Below are 27,603 nucleotides of genomic sequence, written 5' to 3'. Positions count from 1 at the left end.
GGAAGACTGGATGGTTGTGACCAGCCCCTTAGAAATGGATGTAAAATAACAAAGGAGGAAGCAGACCACAGTGGGTCTTTGCTTGCCTCTAAAAGAAAAAAATCATCTTCAAATCAAAAGACCTGGACTTGGGTTTGGGGCGACTGCCAGGGATCTAACCATACACAAGTTACCCCAAGCTTTGAGCCTGATGTTATTCCCTACAGTAAAGGTACTCGGAGACTTCATTGCCTTTGTGTATGTAAAAGCACCCGCCACATATGATCACACTCTGTGGGGAGAATACATGTTCCTTCTTGTCTGTGTCCCCAAGCATACTGGGCTAGCTCTTATACACCCCTTTCTTAGTATGATAGAGTTTAGGGGGCAGGAATCTGGAGCTAGACTGGACCTACCTCTCTCTACTTAATCCTCGTCTTGGGCAAGTTGCTTAGTGCCCAAGTTGTCTCAACTGAGAATGTGGAGGTAAAAGTGCCCGAAAGGACGAACTGAGTTAATGCCTGAATTGCATTCACAGTATGCTGTGGCGTGAACGAAACCTAGGGCCCACTGCTTCCCATCTACCCAGGGTTCCTAATTCCCGCCCCCATCCTATGCGTTCTCCACCACCACCACCACACCACCCCACCCCAGGCCTTTAGCATTCTCCCTCCTGCAAACTCTGAGCGCTGGGGAGTCTATGACGTCACATAGTGTTCCTGCTCCCTGGTGGGCAGGCAGAGGGTTGCCCAGCGAGGCACTCCGCTAACAAAGCCCTGAGTGGTGCTTGCGTCCGTGGTGATCCCGCCCTTCCGAGTAGGTCCTGCTGCTCTCCCACTGCCAAGGGTCCCAGTCACTCCCCACACCTCCCTCCTGAGACCAGGAGTCACCTGATGCCGGACAGCCCCTTTGGGAGCCAATCTGAGGTAGCCACCCCGGAGGGGAAGAATGGGTGGGGAGCCTTGGCCTTGCCATGGCCGTGCGGAACCCACGGGGATTCCCAACCCTTCCTTGCCCACAGAACAGGGAAAGGGCACGCAGAGATCTTTAAGTGGGGGTGTATTGCTTTCTGGCCAAATTGTGTTTTTGACCCAGAACTACTATTTTATTCTTTTAATACTGTGTGCTGTGGCTTGGAAACACAATGGAATCTGGGGAGGCCCCCATGCTTTTCCATTTGTAATACGAGTGTCGGAACACGTTTCAGGAGAGACTGTTTGGGGGCTAACAGGCATGACTGGCACACCAAAAACTGGTACATCTCTTTCCTTTTTACCAATATCTACTGAACCCGAGTTCCAGGCATTAGGCTAGCACTAGAATTCGAGAGTGAGCAAAATACTGACCAAGCCCGCCCTGGGGTTTGCAGTGTACGGAGAAAAAAAAAATGTTAATCGAAGAATCACATAAACCGTGTCAACTTGGAGCTACGTGTCACTAAAAGGGTGTAATGGAACTGGTATGGAGGCCAGGGAAGAACTAAGCTGAGCTCTAGGGGGAAAAGTCAAGTAGGAAGTGTATTACAAGCCAGAGTAACTGTATGACCCAAGCCCACCACTCCCTATTTCAAATAAGAGCAAGGATGTACGTTGGCTTGGTCCTGAGTTCCAAGAGCTGTTCATCGAAAACAACTCAGATCCCAGTGTGTGGAGCCTTTCATTCCTGTAACTGGACAACTTAACTTCTATAACTGAACCTTTAGACCACACCAACGAAACCAAATGAAATTCCAGAAACAAGCCCATAGGTGATACTTGATAAACCTATATTCATTAGCACTTAGCAAGTATGCGTTGGCTCAGTGTTCTCCTCCGGGAGGCGTGGAGGTTTTGCTTAATCGGGCATTTATTGGGTTGTAAGAATTGGAGGTGAGCCCTGGAATGTATAATTGAAGGAAGCTTGCCCGAACCAAGAGCTCTAAGAATGGAAAAGAACTTTGCAAAATGTTGGACTGGTCGAATAGTCAGATGGAATAGACCATTCCCCTACTTTAAGAAATGAAGGTAGCCGGGCGGCGGTGGCGCACACCTTTAATCCCAGCACTCGGGAGGCAGAGGCAGGCGGATCTCTGTGAGTTCGAGGCCAGCTTGGTCTCCAAAGCGAGTTCCAGGAAAGGCACAAAGCTACACAGAGAAACCCTGTCTCAAAAAAAAAAAAAAAAAAAAAAAAAAAAAAAAAAAAGAAAGAAATGAAGGTAAGTCGGTCATGCTCCTCAAAGGCTGAGAAGTTGAGTCTGGATGACAAAGAACCCAAGATTCCAAAGCTTTGTGACCCAAGAGTGCACGGAACTCCTGAAAGTAAGTGACAGTGGAGGGGGATTTGCTCTGGACTTCTCCTGCTGTGTTGGACGGTTCTACAAAGGTAACACCACCTCCCCTGCCCCTTGTCATCCCGGCTTGAAGGCTGGGAGTTACTCCTCCCTTTCCTCCCCCTCCTCCTCTACCTCTCACTGAATCCTGTATATCCAGCCTCCCAATGGTCTGTTTCCTCCTGTTCCTCCATACTTACAAGAGATTTGAAGATCTCGTGCCCAAAGAACTGCCAGGCTCTCCTCTCCGGGCTCCCTACCCAAAACCCCACCCTGTTCTCTCTAACTCGCTCATGAAGCTCCTGGCCAGTGTATTTCAGGGTCCAACAAAGAGAAATAGCACTAAGTAATTTTAACAAAGAAGGCTCATCACAAAAATTTAAAAAAAAAAATGTTAACGCCAATGGGGTTGGCGTGATGGAGGAATGGCTAAAGAGAGATAGGGAAGAATTGAAGTATGCAGGGGTCACAAATATAGGGAGCAGCCGTGAGCAGGACCGCTCCAGGATAGGACTAATCCAGAGCTTGTTGTCGAGGGTTGTGGCCACAGTTCCCTGGAGGTCAGAGAAACTTCGGAGACGCCACCCAGACAGAACTGACCCTCGAGGATGTCAGAGACCCAGTTTATGAGATGGTGACTCACTGGCAGCATTCTGCTACTGAGCTTCCCAAGAGGGTGCCAGCATGTGTTAGCTTTCCAACACCATAACAGAGTGCCTGAGGTAATTAACTGATAGAGAGACAAGACTTACTCTGGATCACAGTTCTGGTGGTCCCAATTCAAGACCAAGTGATCCCATTAATTTTGTACTCTGGCAATAGCAACACATCATAAAGTAAGGATGGAGAACTGTGGCAGATCAAGCCACTCATCTCCTGAGCCAGGAAGCAAAGAGAAATGGAAGAATCTAAGATTCCCATTATCTGCTGGGGGCAAACTCACAATATACTAAGAATCTACCACTAGACCCCACCTCTCAGAAGTTCAGGCTCCTTTCAGGAGCATCCCCTGGGGACCAGATCTTTTAACACAGAGACTTAATTGCTTACCAAACCATAGTACAAACAGAAATGCCAGCTATGGGTACCACAGACATGCACTGTAGCAGTAAGACACTCGAGAGATGGCATGGAGCAGGAATAGGATGCTAGAGACCCTGTGAGTCCAGAGCTGGAGGTGCTGGAGACACTCAGATTGTTTCTGGAGTTCAGCAAGAACACACCTGAACCTTCAAGAAAAATGGCTGCCTCCTCCCATGTCCCTCCAGTGCTCTGTACAGGCAAAGCTTACCATGATGACAGCTGGTAGAGGAATAACATTGAAAGGACCTACTTCCATTTTTGCTGAGGTAGTGAAGGATGGCTCTGGAGTTGAGAGGCCATGATATGATGGTCGGTGTATCAGCAAAATCTGACTGTGTGACCCTGGCCCATAAATCATCTCGAGACTCCTATTGCCTTTGAGGTACAAAGCCTCAGAAGGGCTTTTATATTCAGACCTCGAGCTGTTAACAGATCCAGCCTTAGACCCAACCAGTCCCCTTTCATCCACACTAGCACCATGACTACAGTTACTAAACTTACCGGCTTCTAAAACCTCCAAGCTGCTTAAGTCTTCCTGGCCTCATGAATTCCTTCTTCTCTCTCAATGGTAAACATGTTTACTGAATAATTGCCTTTTACTTGGGACTGTTCTGGTAGATGAGAACAGAACAATAAACATTCAGGCCGCCCTAAATCTCAGTTCAAATATCAGCACCAGTCTTTGGAAACTATCTTCTAATCTATCCCCACTCCTTTGTTCTATCTAGTACAGGCTCCTTGACATTTACCATATTCTAATTTTTTTATTCCTCTCTCATAGATTACATCCTGACTACAGTTTCCTCTCCCCCCAGCCCCTCCCCCACCTCCCCTCTCCCTTAGATCCACCTTCCTCTGCCTCCCTTCAGAAAAGAGCAGGCCTCCAAGGGACATCAACCAAACATAGCATAAGAAGCTACAATAATACCAGGCACATACCATCACATCAAGGCTGGATGAGGCAACCCAGAAGGAGGAAAAGGGTCCCACAAGCAGGCAAAAGAGTCAGAGACAGCTTCCACTCCCACTACTGGGAATCCCACAAGAACCCCAAGCTACTCAGCCAGAATATATATGCAGAGGACCTAGGTCAGACCCGTACAGGCTCCCTGATCTCTGTGAGCCCCCAGGAGTCCTGGTCAGTTGATGTTATAAACCTCGTCCCCTGGTGTCCCTGGCCCCTCTGGTTCCTCTGATCCCTCCTTCCCTCCTCAGCAGGACTCCCTGAGCTCAGCCTAATATCTGGCTGAAGGACTCTGTATCTGCTCCCATAAGTTGCTGGATATCATTCTCTGTTTTAATCACTGATCTTCCTTTCTATTCCTTCATGAATTCAGTGTGCATGACCTATTTATTTCTATTTACTTTACCTATTTATTTTATTCCAGTGTTTAATCTAATTCCAAGAAAACACACGAAGTTTGATTGGGCTGATGGCTTTCCCAGGATCCAATAATTAAAGCTATGCCCAACTCTAGAGTCCTGTTCTAGCAGCCAAGAGAGCTCCTTCACTAGAGCATCAGCCATTTGGGGTGTTATGCTACACCTTGCTATGAGAGAGAGTAGGTGTGTGTGTGTGTGTGTGTGTGTGTGTGTGTGTGTGTGTGTGTGTGTTATGCTAGAAAAGAACAGTGCCATGTTATAAATATAGAGAATGGTAATGGAAACAGGAGAGGAACATAGTCCTGATTTGTATTATAAACTACTGTGCATTCACTCGAAAGCTTTTGTTCCTGTACTTCAAGTCTCTGAGTCAAAATTGCTAGAATTATACCAGAAGTAGGGAGAACACATAAAGGGGGAACGGTGTGGAGTGTTTTTATAATTCACTCATAAAAAAAATAAAAAATACTTCCATCATATACCTAGGTAAAAATACTTCCATTGTATACTTACATAAAAATACTTAGAAAAGGCAAGGCTTGTACCAAATAGGTACACCAGATCCCCAAATCGGGAAATCACATTAGACAACTTTAGGAAGTGCGTGGCAGTCTATGGACAAGCTATGTACACCTGGCATTTGGGGGTCATGGCATGAACATGGAGGAACTTTCTGAAATATAAGCGTGACTAAGGTAGGTTAGATGGAAAGAAGTACCTGTCCAACTGTTAAATAATGTGGAACTTATGGTATTAGCATGATGGAGATGCAAGTTTGGGAACTTGAGAAAAAAAAAAAAAACTACCCAAAAAAGGGATAAGTTCAAGTGAGCCTTCTAGCAATATTGCTGCTGGCATCCAAACGCTGCATCGGCTTGATCATGGATTTGGCCCAGGGTAAAAGATCCAGGCTTCAATAATATAAAGTTGGAGAAATAAACAAAGCTAATATAAATAAGATAAATTATGGCGCATTTAAAAACAATTTTTTTAATAGGGCCTCACTATGTAGCCCTGGCTGGCCTCAAACTCCTGGGCATTCCTCCTCTCTCTGCCTCCCGAGTGGTGGGATTACAGGCATGGTCCACTACAGCAGGCTTTAATTTGTAGAGATCTTGAAAGTCACATAGGGTGTCATTTTGATTAGAAAAGAAATGAAGATCCACTGAGGGTTTTTGCGAGGTGCTTTGGGTGGTTAAGGACACTGATCTGAGGAACTAAGGAAATGCCTTAGTTTCCTGGCGTGGAGAATTCTTAACATTAGAGCTTCCCTACCCATTGGTTCCTGTGAGGACTAGTGAGATGGAGCGTGTGTGATGGCTGCCATATGCCTGCCCTATTCTGAGCATCCCTTCATGTATAGCAACTGTCAGAACATGCTTAAAAAGACAATGACAAAAAAAAAATCTGGGCATAAAATTAGGACCTAGTCTGATGGATGAGTTATGTTCTACCCTAGGGGGCTAAGATTGAACTTTACATAATGCAAATGAGGCTATCCAGGATACCTTAATTATTTGTGAGAACCGGAAAACATAATATTTATTTCAGATGGGGGCTGTCCTGGAGAAAAATCCTTGACATTTAATTGCCCCCTTCAAGGAGAGATAGTACGGTACAGTGAGGACGGGGGTGTCTCAGCACAACACAGCCTGTTGCCTGTGTGCGCCATTTACCCCTTCATCCATCCATCCTGAGGACACCGAACTGTTTTCCAATGTAAGCCTCGTGGTGGTGGTTTGAAATGACGCTTGTTTTTATGCTCCTAATTGGAAAAAGTTAAACACACATGAACATGGCATTTAAAATGGAGCAGGCGGATCTCTGACGAGAATGATAAATGATAGACGCAAACTACAGAAAATGTTAAAAAAAAAAATGGGAAAGAAAAAGATGACCCTAATATGGTTATGATGTGTGACAGCCGGGCAATTGAGGGGATAAGAGAAGTCAGTTAGGGATGCTTTGATGGGGTCAGAGAATGCCACCATAGGTAGCTGATAGGTGGAGAATTTACAATTTTTTGGTGATTGTCAGCATAGAGTTCAAGTTAGTCACAAACGGTCAACTTTCTCTCGGCTAGTATATGGTAAAATCGAGTTCAAGTCTCAAGTGAAAACAAAACATTAAAAAACTGTTTAAATTGTTTTTAGTGTGTGTGTGTGTGTGTGTGTGTGTGTGTGTGTGTGTGTGTGTGTGTGTGTGTGTACACCAGTTCTCATATCATAGTGTGCATGTGGAGGTAGGTCAGAAGACAGCTTTGTGAAGTCAGTTTTTTCCTTCCATCTCTCTATGGGGTCTGAGGATCAAACTCGGGTTGAAGGCTTGTGTGCCAAGCCCTTTACCTAACTGTCTTGTCAGCCCCCATTGAAAATGTGTTCTAAAAGTCTCAGAAAGATATCTGGGAGCTTAAGCTGTTTTCCTGCCTGGTGACATTTGCCAACGCAGGCTCTGAACTGAGTGTTCTGGATAGTCCTTGCAGGGAATCTTTTCTCCAAGAGAAAGAAAGCAGAACGTGTTCTAGATTTACAAAGTGTTTTCGGCTTACATAATGGTGTGCATTTGTGTGTGTGTGTGTGTGTGTGTGTGTGCGTGCGCGTGTGCCCCTGAAGGTCAGAAGAGGGCATCAGCTTCCCAGGAGCCAGAATTACAGGCAGTTATGAGCTGCTCAAAGTGGGCGCTCACAGGAAGTGAACCAGGGTCCAGGGGCAGTATGCGCTCTTAACCACTGAGCATCTTTACATCCTCTAGCAGAGTCATTTAGGTTGAAGGAAAATGATCCCAGAAAGTAATGCTGGCCATCAGGAAAGGAGAACACCGGGTAATTACATGAGGAAAAAAATAGCTTAATACTGACGGTCTAAGAAGTGATCATGCCATCTGTCAACAGTGATAAAACTATATGTAGAAATAAATGATAACAAGTGTACAGGAGGGGGGAGAATATTGAGTTAAATTATAATTACTTGCACCATCCAAGAAGTAAATTAAGGGTAGACTTAATAAATTTAGGATGCATATTAGGATTGTAATCCTTAGGGCAACCTGAGAAGGAATAAGTAATGTATATCTCAAAATCTAATAAATGAGAAAAATTAAATCACTAAAAATATTCGATCAATTCCAAAACTCAAAAATAGATGATATGAATGTAAAAAAGCAATATGTTGAAAAGTATATAAATAATTCAATTGAGAAATCTTCAGTATTCTTTAAGAGTTTATACTTTGAAAAGCTAAGTTTTGGAATACATGCATCATGAAAAAAATTAACAAAATAAAACTGACAAGCCAAGTTGACTTTAAGACAAGTATTAAAACTATATATAATATTATATATAATTATCTATGAAAACTATAATATAATGATGAGCTCATTTAATAGGAAGATTTTTAAATCTAAACATATATATGTGTTTACATTTATATATATAATATATATGTGTGCTCTATAACAGCTTGAAAATTCAGTAAAAATGTGCATAACTAAAAGAACAGACAAAGATTATCATGTAGACACTTTCCCCCACATTTTTCCTTTTTTAATTCTTTTTTTTCCCTTGAGATATAATTTTGTGACATAATCCAAACTTGCAGTCTTCCTGCCCTTCTCTCCCAAGTGTTGGCGTCACAGGTGTGTTCCACTCTGCCTAGTTTAGATGGCGATCTTACTTCTTCCTTGGTTATTCATAGAGTGCCAAACAGGAAAGGAAATATGATGTCAAAGATTTGAACTACTTAACTAACCCTCCGGATATGTTCAGAACATGACACTCAGCAACTACAGACTCAACTTTCTTTTCAAGTGCACATGCAATATCTACAAGAACAATCTAAAGGAGAAACATGGATGGGGGGCGGGATAGACCCTTAGAAAATGTTTCTTTAAAGTGATGAAAGAGTCATATGAGTGCCGAGCGGTTGGTGGCACATGCCTTTAATCCCAGCACTCGGGAGGCAGAGCCAGGCAGATCTCTGTGAGTTCGAGGCCAGCCTGGTCTACAGAGTGAGTTCCAGGAAAGGCGCAAAGCTACAGAGACGCAAAGCTACACAGAGAAACCCTGTCTCGAAAAAAACAAACAAACAAAAAAAACAAAAAAAAAAGCTACACAGAGAAACCCTGTCTCGGGGGAATAAAAGAGTCACATGAGCAACATAAAGCACACTTAGAAACTAAACGCAGTATGGACAAACAAGCTGGCGTAACCGTTTCCAATGGAATGAAGTGTTTCTTGAGGGAACTTTGCAACAGAGAATCGTGGAAGAAAATATGTCACCGGAGGAACCATTAGATTTAGAAACGAGAAAGACTGCTCACTTATATCTGTGAAATTCGTGGCAAGGCAGTCATCGGATGGAAGATTTTCCAGAAGAAGCTAAGGAGACACTCTGCAGAGGGAGGGGAATCAATCCGGGGCCAGCCTGAGAAGTCCAGCAGGGAAGAAAACGAGACCATTCGAAGAGTAATGAGATCAAAAAACAATTTTTAAAAAGGAGTTGCAGATTGTGACTAACTTAATGGAAGCTGTGCCGTGGAGGTGACATGGATGGCATTTTCCGGAGACTGCAAAGGGATAAATGTCACAGTCTTGTTCACTGGGCCTTGTGCAGGATAAGATCTGAGTTTCTGAATGCTGGAGGAGGGAACCAGAGACCTGGAGACACACGGAGGGTGGCCAAGGGGTTGAGGTGGAAGTTTACTCCGACACATTGACGGTAGGAAGTGACCCTGTCTTCTGCGTAGTGATGACAATCTTGGGGTGGGGAGCAAGCTAGGGATGAATTAAGAAACTGGGGTTAGGGTCGCTGGGGAGCAGATACTAGACAGCAACGCTTAGTAGGTCAGCTACCTGGTAGTTGTGATGTAAAGTGGGGATCATTGCAATGGATGTGTTATGGTAAAGCTTAGGTTTTACGAAATGAACATGGAGCAAGGCTCTAAGAACCACCTGGGTCAAATGTGACTGCCAGCTGTATGAAGCCTAACTTGACACAGCCTAAGCACTGGAGAAAGTGTGGAGCGTCGGCATAGCCCACTTAATGTGGTAACTGAGCTAATACCACAGGAGCCTCTCTATAGAGCCTCCCTCGGCTTGCACAGTCTTCGAATCACATGACCATCTCAAAATGTCTTTGTTTTGGGTGTTCTTCTTTTGTTTTGGTTTGTTTTTGTTGAGACAGGGTTTCTCTGCGTAACCCTGGCTGTCCTGGAACTCACTCCGTAGACCAGGCTGGCCTCGAACTCACAGAGATCCACCTGCCTCTGCCTCCCGAGTGCTGGAATTAAAGGCGTGCGCCACCACTGCCCAGGCTGGTGTTCTTAAAATTCTAACAGGTGATCAGAAACATTAAAAGATCCCATCGTCCTACCAACTTGGCAAACCACTTCAGTCTATGTTAACTAATTAGACGCTGCACTGCCTGGCGCCAAGTGCTGCCCCGTGTCTGGCCTGGGTCACTTCCCTTTCTCACTCTGTTCAGACAGTACCAGGGGCCGTTGGTCGATGGGATCACCTGGAAACTATTTCTTTGCAATCAAAAGAACTGTGTCTACACTGTCAATTTGTCTCCTCATTTCTTCCTGGCTTCTGATCAATATTTTGGTTCCGTCATAAAAATTGGCAGCCTAACAACCAACATTTTTACAGTTTGCTTTGTCATGAATTTTTTTTTTTTTTTTTTTTTTTTTTTTTTTTTTTTACCGGAGCTAAGGGCCAAACCCAGAGCCTTGCGTTTGCTAGGCAAGTGCTCTACCACTGAGCTAAATCCCCAACCCCTATTTTTTTTTAACACCATATAAAAGCTCAGCTTTTTTTTTTTTAATCGGAAATTGATAAATTTCAACAACTGCCTTTTATCACGCAGCATCCTAAAACACCGAGGCAAGTTTTGGTAGTTGAATGTAATTGGCCCTTATAATCTCATAGGGAGTGGCATTATTAGGAAGCATGGCTTTGTTGGAGTGGGTGTGGCCTTGTTGGAGGAAGTGTGTCACTGTGGGGGTGGGCTCTGATGCTCAGGATACCTCCAAGTGTCTCAGTTGACTTCCTGTTTCCTGTAAGATGGACTGTCAGCTACTTCTCCAGCACATGTCCGCCTGCAATAATATCTAAGAGATTTATTTCTGCTTTAAATATAATTAAATTTCTCAGTTTTGATTTCTAAAATAGCGAATGCTGATAGACTTAAACCACTAACAAAAGCAGTTGGGAGGGAAGAGTAGGAGGGGGGGACCAGAGGAGAGAGAACAGGAGTAGATTTGATCAAAACACATTACACACATAGTATGAAATTCTCAATTAAAAAATATAAAAAAATGCCAGGTGGTGGTGGCACACACCTTTAATCCCAGCAGAGCCAGGCCTCTTTGTGAGTTCAAGGCCAGCCTGGTCTACAGAGAGAGATCCAGGACAGGCGCAAAGCTATACAGAGAAACCCTGTCTCGAAAACAACAACAACAAAAAGTAAAAAATTACACACACACAAGGTAATTTTTAAAAACAGAATCTCGATCCTTTGGGGACTGGCAAGAGGGCTCAGTCAGCAAAGGCACTTGCGGCCAAGCCTGAGGATCTGAGTTCAATCCTTGGGAGCCACATGGTGGGAAGAAGAGAATCACCTTCTGGAAGTTGGCCTCCGATCTCTACAGGTGCACTGTGGCACATGTACATTCATTCACAAGAGACATTTTATTATTAGAACGTCTCTATTAAGGCCTTGGCATAATTTATCTGGCACAGTTTTGTTCTTTTGCTGGTCTTCCCAAGCAGTTTTAGGCTTACAAAAATTGAACAGAGAAAAGAGTACAAATTAAAAATAGTCTGCTCTATATAACCCTAAGTGAATTAGATTTCAATTACTGAATGATTTGTGAGTTTTTAAAAAAAATGCTGAGCTAATTAATAAAATTTATAATATTTAAGAATATTCTTTTTTTTTTTTCCTGGAGCAGAAGACCAACCCAGAGCCTCTCACCTGCTAGGCAAGTGCCCTACTGCTGAACTAAAACCCCAAGCCAAAATTATTCTTTACAGCAGGAAATAGCGTATATGAAGTGTTTGAGGAGATTGTGGTTTTGGGGCTGCAGCAAAAATCAATTTTCAAAGAAAGTCAAGTTGAAGCTTTTGAAAATTTGAGCTGTTAAGTAAGGGGAAATTTTAGAAAATATTGAATGTAATAGTTAAAATGGTAATATTTCAATATAAGTATTCAAGAACTATATAATAAATTTAAATATTTTGAAATTTTCTACAATGTTAAAGTAAGATTTTATTGAATTGATTGCATTCTTTTCCATTTCCGTTTTTAGAAAGAAACATTTGTAATTTCTATAAACAAAAAAGTCATTATTTTTTTTAATCCATTAAATGTCTGATTTGAGTTTAACATCAAAAGCCAAACTAGCCAGGCATGGTGGCTCTGTAATCTTGGCTCTTGGGAAGCAGAAGAATCTGGAGTGCATGGCCAACCTAGACCATTCAGTGAGATCTTGTCTCAAAACCCAAGGTCAATGGTGGAGCCCTGGCCTACCCTGTACAAGACCCTGCTTTCAATTCCTCCAACACAAAAAGCCTAGAATAAGGACGTGATTTAGTCACAAATGAACAAATGTAAATTATTAGAAACAGATAATGATGGTTTATGGAAGCATATACTTTGTTACCAAGAAACAATGTGAAAATTTAAGAGCAAGTTAAAAAATACTTTGAAACACACATGAGCAAAGATTGACACTGATAATAAATAGATCACAGTTAAAGCAAAAATCAGATTTACAGGAATAGTTTTATTGTCATATACGACAGGGAAAGTCCTCTGTACATGCCTGGTGGCAGGTGTTATACACACACACACACACACACACACACACACACACACACACACACACACAGCACTGAAATCTGGAAGTTTACTGACTCTGCCAAACAGCATCCAAATATAATTTCAACTACTGTATGCTTGTAAATGGTTGTAAAGTTTGTATCACTATAAACTGTTTACAGCCACCCCTCCCGCTGTACACCTGTTAGCCATCTCCACAGTCACCAGCTCTGCTTCAGTGAGTGAAAGAGGAAGAGCAGGATTTGATACAAAACGTGTACCGCCAACAATATTTGCTGCTAACCAGGTTTTCTAGGAAAGATGAACTCTGGGGTTGTGTAAGGTTTGAACAGAAGAAAGAAAGGGAGGTCAGTCAAGCAGCAGTAACTCCCCAAGGGAAAAGGAGAAACAAATGTGTTGTTACACTCTGGAAATGTGATTCCTTAGAACGTGGGCACAGAAGCCGGGCGGTGGTTGAGCACACCTTTAATCCCAGCACTCAGGAAGCAGAGCCAGGTGGATCTCTGTGGGTTCGAGACCAGCTTGGTCTACAGAGCGAGATCCAGGACAGGCACCAAAGCTACACAGAGAAACTCTGTCTGGAAAAAACAAAAGACAACAAACAACAACAACAACAAAAAGGCAGGTTGGGAGCTGGGACACGGTGCATCTGTCAGCATCAGGGGAGATTACTGCACAGCGATACTGCTAACCCAGGAAATTATATCAAAGTTCAAAAAAAATTGAAATTTAGTTTCTACTGACCTTTGCACATGAAAATTGTGAGAGTAAACAAGAACACACAAGTTCATCGATTGACTGTTTAATAATGACCTTGACTTGGAAATAACCTAGTCTCAAATCATAGAAGAGGACTCATGGAGTCAGTTTTGCTACAATTTTCATCCAGTGAATTGTTGAAGGAACACAGAAAGGTGTTCATGATTCAGTGCTGCATAAGCTGCTTTGTGTAACCCCATCTTTTATTTATACACACACACACACACACACACACACACAGGCACAGGCACACGGGCACACATACTATACATATATAGGTTGATTTTTTTTTTTTCACAAGAAAACATCCAAGATTTGGGGACGACATAATTAGGGAATATTTTTGTTTACGTCTGCTGGCCTCTATGTTTTAAGCATTCTTTTTTCCCCCCCCATGTAAAGGACATAACTATTTACAAGCACAATGTAAAGATTAGTACGCTGCTTTCTAGACTGCATCTGTCTTGTGGGCTAGCCGCCCCTCCAAAACAAGTGCTACCTAAGGTCTGGGGAAACTCTTGTTCCAGACTGCTACCTTTACGCTTCATGATGGCTGAATACTCAAATAATATTCCCGTGTTCTGTTTTGTCGTGTGCCTAGGTCAAGAGATCAATGCCTCAGACAGACAAGCAAGTATGCATCCCACCGGAGCTGCCGGAACTGCTAAAGCAGTTTACCAAAGTTGCCATTCGGACCCAGCCTCCGGATCTCATCCAGTGGGCCGCCGAGTAAGTTGTTCCTCTCAGAGCGCAGGGGCAAGGAAAGAAAGAGGGTTTGTGGGAAACTGAAGAGGTTGGCAAGCCCGCAGTCAGGCAGTGAGGGCTGTTAAGGAGAAGCTGAGTTTTGAAAATCCACACATAAATACATCAAGCAGGACGAGGATGGAATGTCCTTCCCTAAACTCGTAGCAGCCTGAGGACAGTAGGCCAAGTGTCCTGGGGCAAAGAGGACCAGTTAGCTTACCGTCACTCTGAGCACACGCGCACCTAGCTCATCACTGCATCCCAACTGCCTGTCCTGGTTGGAAGGAGTTTGGGAATCTGATTTGCAGTTCAACTCACCTTCCTTGGTTTACGCCTGAGCGTGTTCTCCTTCTCACCGCTAGGTGGCAGCAATACACCTAGTGGAGCGGTGCGCGATCCCGCGGGAAGGAGGAGGTGGGCTCTCTCCAAGCTGGTTCCCTCTGATTAATGAAACACCTTCCTTCATGGCTGTGGAAACTCAAACCTGTGCCAGAATAAAGACATTTGCATCCCGTCTTGGGGAGGGGGCTTTTATTTTCTTTATTATTATTATTTTTAAACCTCCCAATCTGCATGAAGATGTCCGTGGTCACATGGCTTTCTGGAAAAGGAGGCAGAGCTGGGTGAGGAGGTCCAGTCGGGCTCTATGGTGAGCCTCTAGCAGCACACTGGCTCCTTGAAGGGCCCCCCTAGAGGCTGCTCTCAGTGGGTGAACTTCCACGACAGGGGCTGACCTCACTGTGGCCACTTCGCATAGACAGCCTCTCACCTATGAAATTGCTTCTTACACGTGCCTGCAGGAAACTGGGCTAGCCTTGGTGCCGGGGCTGGGAGCTAACAAGACGCTCCTGGATCCTTTTCTAGCTTTTTCTCGCTGGATGATTACTTCCTTAGCGGTGCCTCTGTGGGAAGAGACCTCAGGCTGTGGAGCCGAGGGGCTGGGGAAAGGGAACCTGAGGTGTGAGTGGGTGTAGCCAGCAGATGGTGGAGACAAGCTGGGAAGCCCTTTCTGAAGGCACAAGCTCCCCTGCTCGAGGCTGAGCCAGGAGGAAGCTTTTTAGAAGAGAAGGAAAGTAAAGCCCTGGTGCTTTTCAATGGCCTCAAGGGAGTTGCTTTGCCTAGTCATGAATCCTGTGTCGTTTTCTATTTTGAATTATATGCATTACCTCTAAGATTACACTTTAATGTCAGAAGACTAATTTCTTTTGGCAGTCAGACAGACTTTGCTTTATGCCACATGATTGCTTAAAACTCCATTTTATTGTTCTTGTGCTCCTGCATTATCGTTAAGAAAAATGACATTTCTTGATATTGTCCCTGACATTTATGGAGGAAAACTCCCTACCATTGTAGCCTGCTTGCTCCATATTATATGGTGTGCTATACATTTTTTAGACATCCGTGCAAGATCAGTTTATACTTCAACTACAATGAAGAAAAAAAAAAAGCATGACCTAAGAACATTCTCCATCACATTTAGACATCAAAAGCACTCGCTGGATCGTTTTCTGTGGCTTACAAACTCGTAGCATCCTAGGAGATGGAACTCTATCAAGTTTCTCCAAGTTAAAATAGCTGTCTAATTCATCACATGCAGGAATTTCCTTCCCTGAGCCCCGACAAGGTAGAAGCCAATACCCCTGACATCAGCAGGGCACATACCAATTTGTCCTGCAGCAGGCGTGTGTGACAGCCTAAATCTGTACAGCTGTAACCATGGAATCATTCACTTGCAAATGGAACTCAGAGCTTTAGAGGACTGAGTCCAGGGGTGTGGCTTATTTCCATGTTCTCTAGCCCATGACACTAACAACTCCAACGCTCTTCAGAGAGCGCCAAGTGTAACTCCACCCAGGCACGTCTGTATAATGGGGTGGTGTGGTACCGCTATCCCTGCCATTACAGAGGCCACCACCCCACTCTGGGCATCCCATTGGCTCCCACCCAAGCACTGGTCGGCCTCCAGGGAGTGCTCATGTATACGCTCAAAAGTGTCAAAACATTTGTCTACAGCCCGTTCTGCAGAGGACCTCCAGCCAGGGGCTGGAAGTTACTGCTTTGATCCATGTCTCTTTAGCTCTGCTTGCTTTGTGTCTCAGAGATGGGCAACAGTTAGCTCCATCGTGTATATCGACCCTGAAATGGCCTTTTCTAAAACACTCCCTGTGTTTTATACTACCTGGTTAATGGGGAAAGTGGTGGGGCATGGGGAATAGGAAGGGGCAGAAGTGTGTGACTCAGGGGTCATAAGACTTTTGATGGGGACAGACCCTGGCACCATGTTGCTCACATCCACTCCCTGTGGCAGGCAGCTTATTTCTACATCATGCCAACCTTGAAATAGGACTTGACCTGTCTTTCCCATCACCCCTAAAACGAAGTCCATCCCACAAAGCCGTGGCGTACAGCAGGCGTGTTTAACTGAAAGTTTTCGGGGGGGGCCTTCATCTGCCCCCTATCAAGTTGTTTCGTCCCTTCCTTGACCTGCCTTGCCAGCCCTTCTCCCCCTTGCCGAAGTCCCACGCAGGCAGGCCTCACTACCTCAGGCCAGAAACACTTTTCCTGGAACATTCTATCTGCCCTTATTTTCATATAAGCACCTTCTCCCCACCTACCAAACACACACACAGAGATAGCCTGTAAATGTCCTAGGATCTCTGTTTGTCTATGTGAATAAAACACTAAGAAGGGATGGAGGGGGGACATGATTGGATATGCCTCAGGTGATTGCATGCCAAAGTTTTTGTTGGCTGTTCCTCGTTATTCTTAGAGAAAAGAAAACCTTCATATTCCCTAGGCTTTCTTCCCTCCCTAAAGTGGAAATAACACGATCAGACTTTTCCCATATGCAAACGAACTAAAGATGGTAAAATACTGTTGTTTTTTTAATCCACTCACTTCCATCAAAAGAAAAAAAGAAAGTATCCAGAGGTCGCTGGAGCCTGGGACCTTCCTCTACTCCCTATCCCTTTTCTTGCAGATATTTTGGGGCCATGTCCCGTGGAGAGATTCCTCCAGCAAGAGAGAGGTCTGAGCAAGTCACTTTGTCCAACTGGGCTGAGCTGACCCCCGAGCTGCTGAAGGTCCTGCATTCTCGGGTATGGAGCATTCGGGGATGATGTTGGAGACTGAATGGGCCACCTGTACTTCCGCCAGGCAGCTGGTCATTAGCACCACCCCAAAGGTTACTAAATCCTGGCGTGAAAGTGGGTCTTCCTTCCGAGAAACAGCCGTCAGTTTGGAAGAAGTTGAATGATGAGCTGTCTCCTGGGGTTACCACAGATTCCCCCCAGATCTGGAATGATATTCAGGGCCTTAGTGGAGTGAATGTTGCCTTCTTAGAGAGTGTAACTCCCCAGGCGCCTCAGCCTTTCCCTGATGGATCCAGACCATGAGAGGTCCTCCACGGTCTGGAGAGGAGGTGAATGCTATGTACTTTGACCACTAACCCAGGTGCAGACACAGCTCAGCCTGAAGGGCAAACCCTGCCGATCCCCACACATTCTCTTAGGAGTTAGCCTGTGAAGGGAAAAAGGAGGGACTGGCTTGAGGAAACCGGTGGCTTGGCCAGTTCCCAGGATACAGTTGAGCAGCATGATGCCCCACATTAGGGGACAGGAGAGGGGAGGCTTGGGTGACTGGGGACTTGCTGGAGCTTGGGTTCCAGAGGCTCAGCATTTCACTGGGCTCAGGGGCCCCGGCAAAGTGTTGGGACAGTTAATGGGGCATCTGCCCCCTCACTGTATCATTAGCCATCCATCCTTGTCTACCTTTTAACCGCCAAGTTTTCTCTGGAGTGAACATGGCAGCTCTTAAGTTCCTGGACCAAACAGTGTTACACATCCATCCTGAAACCTATAGATCATCCATCCTAAACCCTATAGATCAGCCACATGTCATTATTTCAGAGACAGGAGGGACACACATGAGATTTGGTGCAGAGAACTGAGTAGTCTGGGAGAGAAAATGTCACTTTTTTTTTTCTGGTTTTTGGGTTTTGATTTTTTTGAGACAGGGTTTCTCTGTGAAGCTCTGGCTGTCCTAGAACTCTGTAGAACAGGGCTGGCCTCGAACTCAGAGATCCACCTGCTTCTGCCTCCCGAGTGCTAGGATTAAAGCCGTGTGCCACCATTGCCTGGTGACAATGTCATTCTTGATTCCCCTCATTAGAGGTCTCAGGCAAGTCTCTGGTGTCCCATCTGCATTACAGGGACAACCTAGGGACCATAAAGGCTTCATAAAAAAACAGAATGTACTATAAATGGATCTCTTGCCATAATTCCAACATCTGGAGTTTAAAAATATTAAAGCTATATCACAAACTCACAAAGACAACGTCAAATGGGATCCTCTGGCCTCTCCAGCTCCCCATCCCCCTCCTGGTGCTGGGAGAACACCGAACATCTTGCTTGCCAGTCTCATATGTGTTTTGTGTGTCCTCTGTCCTGCAGGTTGGTGGCAGACTGATCATCCACGCCGACGAGCTGGCCCAGATGTGGAAAGTGCTGAATCTCCCAACAGATCTGTTTAACAGTGTGATGAATGTGGGTCGCTTCACGGAGGAGATTGAATGGCTGAAGTTTTTAGCTCTTGCTTGTAGCTCCCTTGGAGTCGTAAGTTACCGTGTGTGTGTGTGTGTGTGTGTGTGTGTGTGTGTGTGTGTGTGTGTGTTTGTGTGTGTTGTGTCTCATCGGGCAGAGGGTTGGCATGACTCAGTAGTAGCGCATTGGTCTCGTAGGGGTGAGGCCCTAGGTTCGGTTCTCAGTACACAAAAAATAAACTTTGAAATGTCCCATAACTTGTCTCTGGGCCTGGAAGGACAATCCATCTGCCCCCTCCCAGCTCTCCAGAAATGGTAAAAAGGAAAACTGCCTTTTGTGCTTCTTCTGCTCTCTGAATCAGGTCATTTCCAGGCTCAATGATCAGAAGCAAGAAGCAGGGGGAGGAGGGGGCAGCTATCACCAGGCTCTGCAGAGAGCTGGCCAAGTTAGGCCTTGGGTTATTTGTGACTTTCAACCACTGCCCTCAGATATATTTTCAGCCTGTTCTGCCCACTTCGTTCATAACTTCTAGCTGTATGATAAGTCTTGTTTACTTGTGGGGTCTAGATACCTAGAAGCCATTCTGGTAGAGCCCTTAAAGGGGTGTTCAGCCTTATAGAAAGCTGCTGGTAAACACAGTGGACATAAGAAAAAGAGAAAGCAAGAGTATTTTAAACTTTTTTTTTTTTAAGGAACGGGGGAAAAAGAGAAGATTTTGATTTCTAGAATCATGATCACGGAGAGAGGAAGTTCATGCCAATTCAGGCCTTTTCCCAAATTAGTTTGAAAATTGGAAAAGCCATCTTCCTGTTTTGAAAGAAAAAATGCTGAAACCAGCTTTTATGTGCATTTAAAACTGAGGTATCGTCTAGGTGGATTCACTCTTGTCAGTCACTGATAATGAACGAAAATGAATCAGAAATGGTTTCTGGAAAGTGAGTCATTACTGATTTCTAAAGCCCGGAGATACATGTGGAAGTCAATGAGGAAACCGTTGCCTCCTCACAGGCCAACAAGGATGAGAAAGTAACTTGAATCTCAGCACAGCCAAGCACGATCTTGGTCTTTCTTTTCAACTGTGCTCTGAACACATACTTGGCATTTTTATGCCTGGGTAAATTTAGCAGAAATATTGTAATCCAACTTTTCCCGTGGGTTTCCCCTGCAGCCATCATAATCTCCAGAGAGAAGGAAAGAGGGGACTATTTGTGGTTGGTTTTGGGGTTTTTTCCCCCATTGTCTTTCATAGAAACATTATATAATGAATAAAGGGCTCTTCTCCAAGGAGGGGAGGCAAGTGTAACGGGGCAAATGAGCTGTCAACCAGGACCAAGCTCACATTAGTCGGGGGAAGCCTCAAGGAGTGAAAGAAATCACAAAAGAACACTGTTTTAAGAATGCACGCATTTTATCACAGTCTCATAAGGCTGCACGTTAACAGGATGCTCCGAGACTCCCTTTCTCTGTTAATTCTGACTTTCATCTGCCTCGCCCTCAAAGGACAGAGCAGGGAACTAAGTAGATTTGATCTTAGCGCTTAGATCATTGCAGCAAATGAAACCACCCACAGGTAACCCTCTCCTCTCTCCTTGCTCTTCTCCAGGGTAGCAATGGAGTGTTTTAGGAAAGGGCTGATCTGGAGTGAAGGGGTGTGGCCTCTTTAGGCCCTCTGGTCTTCACTTACAATGCAGCTGTCTGGTCACTCTGGCTTTTGCATCTCTTGGTTTGATTAAAGCATCATAACGGTCCCCACTGGCCCATCTCAGATATCCCTGCTGCTGCCACCACCACCCCCCAATGTTTGCTGTACATTGTCCTCATCTGCTCCCTGACTTTGGTCTAAGCCTCTTGCCACTGTGTGAGATGTCTGAGTCATCATCATCTTGTCCCCGCTCTCACAGTAGCCTGGGGGTGACTTTGGAAAGCCACATTCCGATTCCCTTTCAGTTTTGCACACCATGTACCTGGCAAGTTTTCTCCGATGTGCCTGCCTCCCAAACTGGGAGGAAGCCAGGAGGTGAAGCTGTATCTTTCTCCATCTCTTCCAAAACAAGGAAGCTGTCAAAATAACAAGTTGTCATTCTGTCCCACTGATCTGCCCCAACCAAAACAGCGGCATGCCCTTCATTATTCCCATCAAAGAACATGCAGAGGTAGAGTCAGCCTGGAAGTACAGTCTGTGTACCAAAGGTGCCTGTGGATCCAGGAACAATGCCTACATCTGTAATGAGAACCTCAATGGATATATATATATCCAATCAATTAAGGGGTTCTATGGGGAAAACAGACTCACTGATACAGGATAAGGTAAATCCAGTTGCAGAGTCCTTGGAAAACTGGGGACCGATCACACACTGCTTCATGCTACGTGATCCGGTCTTCACCACCCAAGAGATCTCGACCCCCTTTCTCCTCCCTCTTAAGCGGTCAGGTAGGCAGATGAGACGCACTGCCTATCAGACCAGATAGCCCAAGGTCATGGGCGTAGCCGATGCCCACTGCATACACTTGTATTATGTTGGACCTTCATTGTGGGGCTGGTCAGTGCTGTAGCCAGGCAGTTATCTGAACTCGGATGTTGTGATCTTAAGTCCCAAGGAGATGGCATTGTGAGTGGAGCCTTAGGTCACGAGAGTGCAGTTCTCAGGAAGAGGGACCCTAGAGTCTTATAAACGGGGATTGGAAGAGGCTGTTTGACCCTTCCACCACGTGAGACTACAGCAAGAAATCACCACCTACGAAGAACAGGTCACTGTCAGCCCTTCATGTTGAACTTTTTTTGCCTTCAGAACTGTAAGCAACAGATTTCTGATTTGTATTCAATCTCTGAGTCTAAAACACTTTATTATAGAAGCCTGAGCCAACTGAGAGAGTCAAGGTGTCACCCTTTAGTGGAGGGCTTGCGTTCCATCTAGGCATATGTCCTTGGAGACCAGTCTACTAGGAATTTTTCCTTCCTTTGCGAGCAAGCCGCCGTCTTTTCCCATCTGGGAGAGCAGGTTTTGCTCCCATTATGAGAGTCTAATGGCTGGAACTATTACTCCAGTAGAAAACAGGGATAGTGACTTCAGCCTTGAGCTCTCTGGACCTGTCATGCATGGTTCCACAGGCTATGACTGGCAGACATGTGTCTCTTCCTGTTCAGCATTCCTTCCTCCAGGCTGCCATAATGCCCCCCAGGGTTCCACCATGGCTGCACATAAACAGGAAGAGGTCATGTATGGACTAAGTGTGTTCACATCTGACTTTAAAACAAAGTCTTGTATGATGCTGGAGACTGCCATATACATATACACATAAACACACACGTACACACACACACATGAATCTGAGATGAGAACGTGAAGATCTGTTTACATTAAAATTAAATTTTCAAAAAGTTCCACTCCAAGAAATTATGTAGCCATGATATTGTTTTACTTATTTAAAACATAATGGAGAGATGGCTCAGTGGTTAAAAGCACTTTGTACCTGTCCAGAGGACCTGAGCTCAGTTCCCAGCAGCCACTTGAGGCCTCTCCTATCCACCTGTAACTCCAACTCCCAGTGAACCAACACCCTAGCCTAGACTTTGAGGAACTTGTACTCCTGTGCACATGCTCACACACAGACACACAGACACATAACTAAAAATAAAATATTTTGTAAGGATGAGGACATTAGAATTTAAAGGCCTGTATCAGTCATCAGTAAACAGTTGAGGTGGAAAGCATTGGTTGCTTGCAAGGGCTGTGATAACAACTTACCACAGGCTGGGTGGTTTACACAACCAAAAGTACTGTCTTACGTCCTGGAGGCCAGACAGTTCAAGGTCATGGTGTGAGCAGGCTGTTTCTTCCGAAGCCGCCTTTGCTGGTGTATGGGGAACGTCTTCGTCCTGTGTCACTCTGAGTCTGTCTCTCACCTCACTCTTGTCACACCCAGCACACCAGTCACGCTGAACTAAGGTCCCTTCTACTCATCTCTTCTTTTTTGTTTGTTTGGTTGGTTTTTCGAGACAGGGTTTCTCCGTGTAGTTTTGGTGCCTCTCCTGGATCTCGCTCTGTAGACAAGGCTGGCCTCGAACTCACAGAGATCCGCCTGCCTCTGCCTCCCGAGTGCTGGGATTAAAGGCGTGCGCCACCACCGCCCGGCCTAATCATCTCATTGCATCCTCATCTCATTAATTCACTTTTTAACACTTATGGTGGGTGGCGTTTCGGTGTGGTTTTATGCTTTTTGACAGGAGGTCGTTATATAGCTCCTGATGGCCTTGAACTGTCCATCCTCCTGCCTCAGCCTCCTGAGTGCTGCGATTACAGGTGTGCATCATTTCATTCAGTTCTCATTAACTCTTTAAATTCTCAGATTCTGGGACTTAGGACTTCAACGTAAGAACTTGAGGGGAAGACAGTTCTGTCTATAGCAGCACCCCCAAAAGAGGACAGTATAATGAAGTAGGGTTACATAATTATTTTAGAGAAGTAGGGAATACTGTGGGGAGAATTATGCAGCTCAGGACACACACTCATGCTTGCAAATATACTCCAAATCACTCTCCTGTTGACCTCATCTCACAGGTAGGCCTTCCCAACCCACGACAGCCTCACACACACACATCTTGCCATCTGACCCCACCCCAGGTTAATGCAACTGCCCAGGACGAGGCTTCCTAGGTGAGTGTTTTCCTGGGGCTCCAACAGACCGATCTACTACAAAACGACAAACCTCAATAGTTGCTTGACATCTATCCCTTATACTTTTTATACTATTATATATTGAAGATCCTATTTTATAAAATGTTAGTTGAATGGAAATAAAATTTAAATAGTAACTCAAAATGAATAGTAGTTACTTAGGGCAAAAGACCTTTAAAATCACCGCCATTCAGTAAAGCTGTCTCTAGGAAGATGAGCCAGATTTATTCACATCCTCTTAAGCCTCACAGTCAAAGAAGCACCATCTAGACAATCATTGCATTCCAGAAAGGGATGGGAGCTGAACGGCCACGAAAGTTGCCAGTGCAGGGGACATCTTTGGCCGGTCACATAAGGACATAGAGCAGCTGCTCTGTCACCCCAGCACTTAGCTCACCACTCGGGACTAATTCTTGACTGAGCCCTGGAGGGTGTATCTTTACATTGGCAGCTTTAGCAAGCCAGCAAAATTGTGTGTGTGTGTGTGTGTGTGTGTGTGTGTGTGTGTGTGTGTGTGTGTAAAAACAGTCACTTTTCTGATACTGTGGTAAATATCTGACCAAAGACATTTTGAGGAGGAAAAGATTTATTTCACCTTATGTTTCCATGTCCACATCAAGGGAAGTAAAGGCAGGAACCATGGGAGAATGCTGCTTACTGGATTACTACTCACTAGCTTATAGCAATAGCTTTTCTTATACAGTCCAGGACCTCCTACCTAAGGATGGTGTCACCCACAGTGGGCTGTGCCTCCTACATCAATTAGTCATAAAGACAGACAGACCCACAAGCCAATCTGATCAAAGCAATTTTTCTATTGAGGCTCCCTCTTCTAGGTACTTATAGGTTGTGCCAAGTTGCAAGTTGACAATAAGAACTAACCAGGACAGCGAGATTTATATATATATATATATATAATATATGTATATATATATTATATATATTAATTAGATGATTTTACTTGAGTGGATCTCAATGAAGAATGGGTTTGTGTCTTGTAGGACTCTTATCTCTCTAGAAACAGTACACTCCTCTTAACTCTTCTCTCCTATTATGGCTTTGCCCCAGGTATCTTGTGTGTGTGTGTGTGTGTGTGTGTGTGTGTGTGTATCTAGTATTTTATATGTATTTATATAGATAGATGATAGAAAGAAAGAAAGAAAGATAGATGATAGATAGATAGATGATAGATAGATAGATAGTTAGATAGATGAATTTCTCTAAGCTTTAGAAGATAAGGTTGGAAGGCAATAAGGAATATTTCTAATTTCTTTTTTTTATTTACTTACTATGCATGGATGTGTGCATGTGCACGGGATCAGAGACCAGCCTGCAGGAGTTGGTTCTCTTCTAGGAAAAACTGGGAATACTAAGTTGATGTTAAAAAGGGTCAACTAAACTTGCTTAGGAAACGCTATGTTACACAAAACAGAGTTTAGCCAAAGGAGCGCTCTGGTTCTTTTATCAGGAAAAGCATAAATCACCAGGCAGGCAGGATACCCTTGGTCAACAGCTGCCTGGGAAGAGCAGCCTGGGCTGGCTTGAGCTAACTCTAATAATATTTTACACTGTAAGTCTCCAGATTCGTCCAAACAACCAAACCTTGGAACATATTTAATTACTCAAAATGTAACTTGGGACCGTGAAACTGCGTAAACTGATGGGCATTTATGTTCAAGCCCGGCTCCCTTCTGTGCATTAGCCAGAACTACTCCTGCACTATGGTGAAAAGTTTCTCCTTTATTAGTCTTTATGTACTCGGTGTGATTTCCCACTGGGAAGGCATGTTAATTCTGGAATACTTTCAGCACGTGAGTCCTGAGAATCTAACTCAGGCCATCAGGCTGATGCCCAGCACTGATGGCCCTAGACAGTGCTAGTTTTATAGGATGAAAGGTCGGTTCCCCTTTGAAAAGGTTATTCTAAGTAAACTTAACAATATCTTAATTTATCAGTTTATAAATTGAATTTCCTCCAAGGAAAAAAAGGTAGTCAGTATGTGTAGAATGAATTGGTTGACACATGTTAAGCTTTCCCGAGTCTTAGATCCAGCCTCACTCCATCTTACATGAGCAACAGTTTCATTTCCTTTCTTGAGTCTAAACTGATCTCAGGGATCTACCCTGGAAGAGTGATTTTCTCCTCCTTCTGTCTTATGTCTAGACCATTGCCAAAACTCTCAAGATAGTGTGTGAAGTCTTATCCTGTGACCATGATGGAGGACCACCCCGGATTCCTTTCAGCACCTTCCAGTTTCTCTACACATATATCGCTGAAGTGGATGGGGAGATCTCTTCATCCCATGTCAGCAGGATGCTCAACTATATTGAACAAGAAGTGTGAGTAAACCCTCAGCAAGGGAGAGCAAAAGTACACCATGTTACAGCTCCCAACCTGCCTTTTTGTTGTTGTTGTTTGTTTGTTTGTTTTTGTTTTTCCAGACAGAGTTTCTCTGTGTAGCTTTGGTGCCTGTCCTGGATCTTGATCTGTAGACCAGGCTGGCCTCAAACTCACAGAGATCCGCCTGCCTCTGCCTCCCGAGTGCTGGGATTAAAGGCGTGCATCATCACTGTCTGGCCCAACCAGCCTTTTTATATTGCTAGGGGAAGCAATACTTAATAGTTTACTGTGTGCCTGAGCTGGGATGGCCCAGATAGGCTGGGTGTATTAAGCACATTATTGACACGATATTTTCTTGAAAAAGAAAAGCTTCTTTACATCTAAAGATTTGCTATTTTTAATGACAGGGAGGTTGTGGTAATGTGGGTGTGAGCACACATGCCCTTGGAGGCCAAAGATGTCAGTTATCCCGAAGCTGGAGCTACAGATGGTTAAGAGCCAACCAACATGGGTGCTAGAAAGTGAACTCAGGTCCTCTGCAAGAGCAATGTGCACTCTTAACGCCTGAGACATCTCCTCAGCCCCACAACATGTTATTTTCCATTTACAACAGGGAGTCAAAGACTTGCTCCCCATTGTAAGTCAAGGAACATCTGCATACTTCTCTGTTCTGAGGAACATAAAATACTGATTTGAGAAAAGGAGGCAACAGAACAGGAAAGTTATCCATGGAGGGCTTCTGGGGTTAGTTAGAAGAAGCACCCACCTGGAGCATGTTAGAAATGCAGAATCTAAGGCTCACCATGGATTTATAGGATAAGGAATTCTGGGATGAGGCCCAGGAACTTGGGTCTTAATAAACCTGCCAGGTGCCTCTGGGTTAGCTTAAATTGACCAACAGAGGAGGAAGAAGAGGTGGAGGCAGAGGGAGACAGAGAAGAAAGCCGAAGAGAAAGAGGAGAGGGAGAGGGAACAGGAAGGGGAGGGAGGCAGAAGATTAAGCAATCAAGAATAAAGAAAGAAGGGCCAGCAGAAGACTCTGGAGCAAAGGTGCTTGTGGCCAAGCCTGACGACCTGAGTTTGATCTTGGAGCCCATGTGTCTTGATGACTTTCCTATTGCTGTCAAGAGATTCCATGACCAAGGCAACTTACAGAAGAAAGAGTTTATTGGGGTCTTGCTTACCATTCCAGAGGGATAGAGCCATGACCATCATGGCGGGAGAGCACGGCCACAAGCAGTTGCTGAGAGCCTACATTTGATCCACAAGCATGAGGCAGAGAAAGATCTAGACACCGGGAATAGCGTGAGCTTTTTGAAGCTGCAAAGCCCACCCTCAGTGATGCACTTCCTCAGACAAGGCCACACCTACTAAACCTTCCTAAACAATTCTACCAACTGAGGACCACTCAAATATGTGAGCCTAGGGGGCGCCATTCTCATTCAAACCACCATACCATGTGATGGTAGATAGAAGCAACTCCTTAAAGTTGTCCTCTGGCCTCCACACATACATTGTGCACATACAATAATACTTTTTAATTGAAAAAGAAGAGAATGAGGGCCCTGAGGGCAGCGGCAGTGAAATTAATTTGGGGTGATATATACATATGTAAATACATATAACATACTTTTTTAATTGATTGTTAAAACTAATTCCAGATATCTGTTTTTTTCCAAACAGAATTGGTCCTGATGGCTTAATCAAGGTGAATGACTTCACTCAAAACCCTAGGGTTCGGCTGGAATAAGAGCGCAATTCTGGCAGTGTTAAAGGAAGATAAAGAGGTGTCATTCAGCGTAGCTGAACACCATCCAAAGTCAATTTTCTTTTACAACTGGCACAACTAATAAACAATTAGCCAGGAACGTGTGGAATTCAGATGTGAAGTTGTTGGGGCAAGACACTTGCATATGGTGCGAAGGTGGCTGACAAAGCTCGGCTACAAA

The 27,603-nt window shown here is 44.6% G+C and overlaps 1 protein-coding gene across 2 annotated transcripts; it reads left to right on the top strand.

The window, feature by feature from the left end:
* The first annotated feature begins 705 nt into the window (after positions 1-705).
* On the top strand, positions 706-27,522 carry Ropn1 (rhophilin associated tail protein 1). Of its 2 annotated transcripts, none has more exons than XM_028886369.2 (6): positions 706-905; positions 13,955-14,082; positions 17,078-17,195; positions 18,549-18,710; positions 25,478-25,653; positions 27,338-27,522. In XM_028886369.2, exons 1-6 carry the CDS (start codon positions 873-875, stop codon positions 27,402-27,404), a joined length of 684 nt encoding a protein of 227 aa, XP_028742202.1. In that variant the 5' UTR covers positions 706-872; the 3' UTR covers positions 27,405-27,522. The 2 variants fall into 2 exon arrangements, with proteins under 2 accessions (XP_028742202.1, XP_028742203.1); XM_028886370.2 differs by lacking the exon at positions 706-905 and adding an exon at positions 2,250-2,340.
* Positions 27,523-27,603: the final 81 nt, after the last annotated feature.

This window comes from Peromyscus leucopus, chromosome 12, assembly GCF_004664715.2.
Source record: "Peromyscus leucopus breed LL Stock chromosome 12, UCI_PerLeu_2.1, whole genome shotgun sequence".
NCBI classification, from domain to species: domain Eukaryota; kingdom Metazoa; phylum Chordata; class Mammalia; order Rodentia; family Cricetidae; genus Peromyscus; species Peromyscus leucopus.
This window is presented reverse-complemented; position numbering and strand designations above follow the sequence as displayed.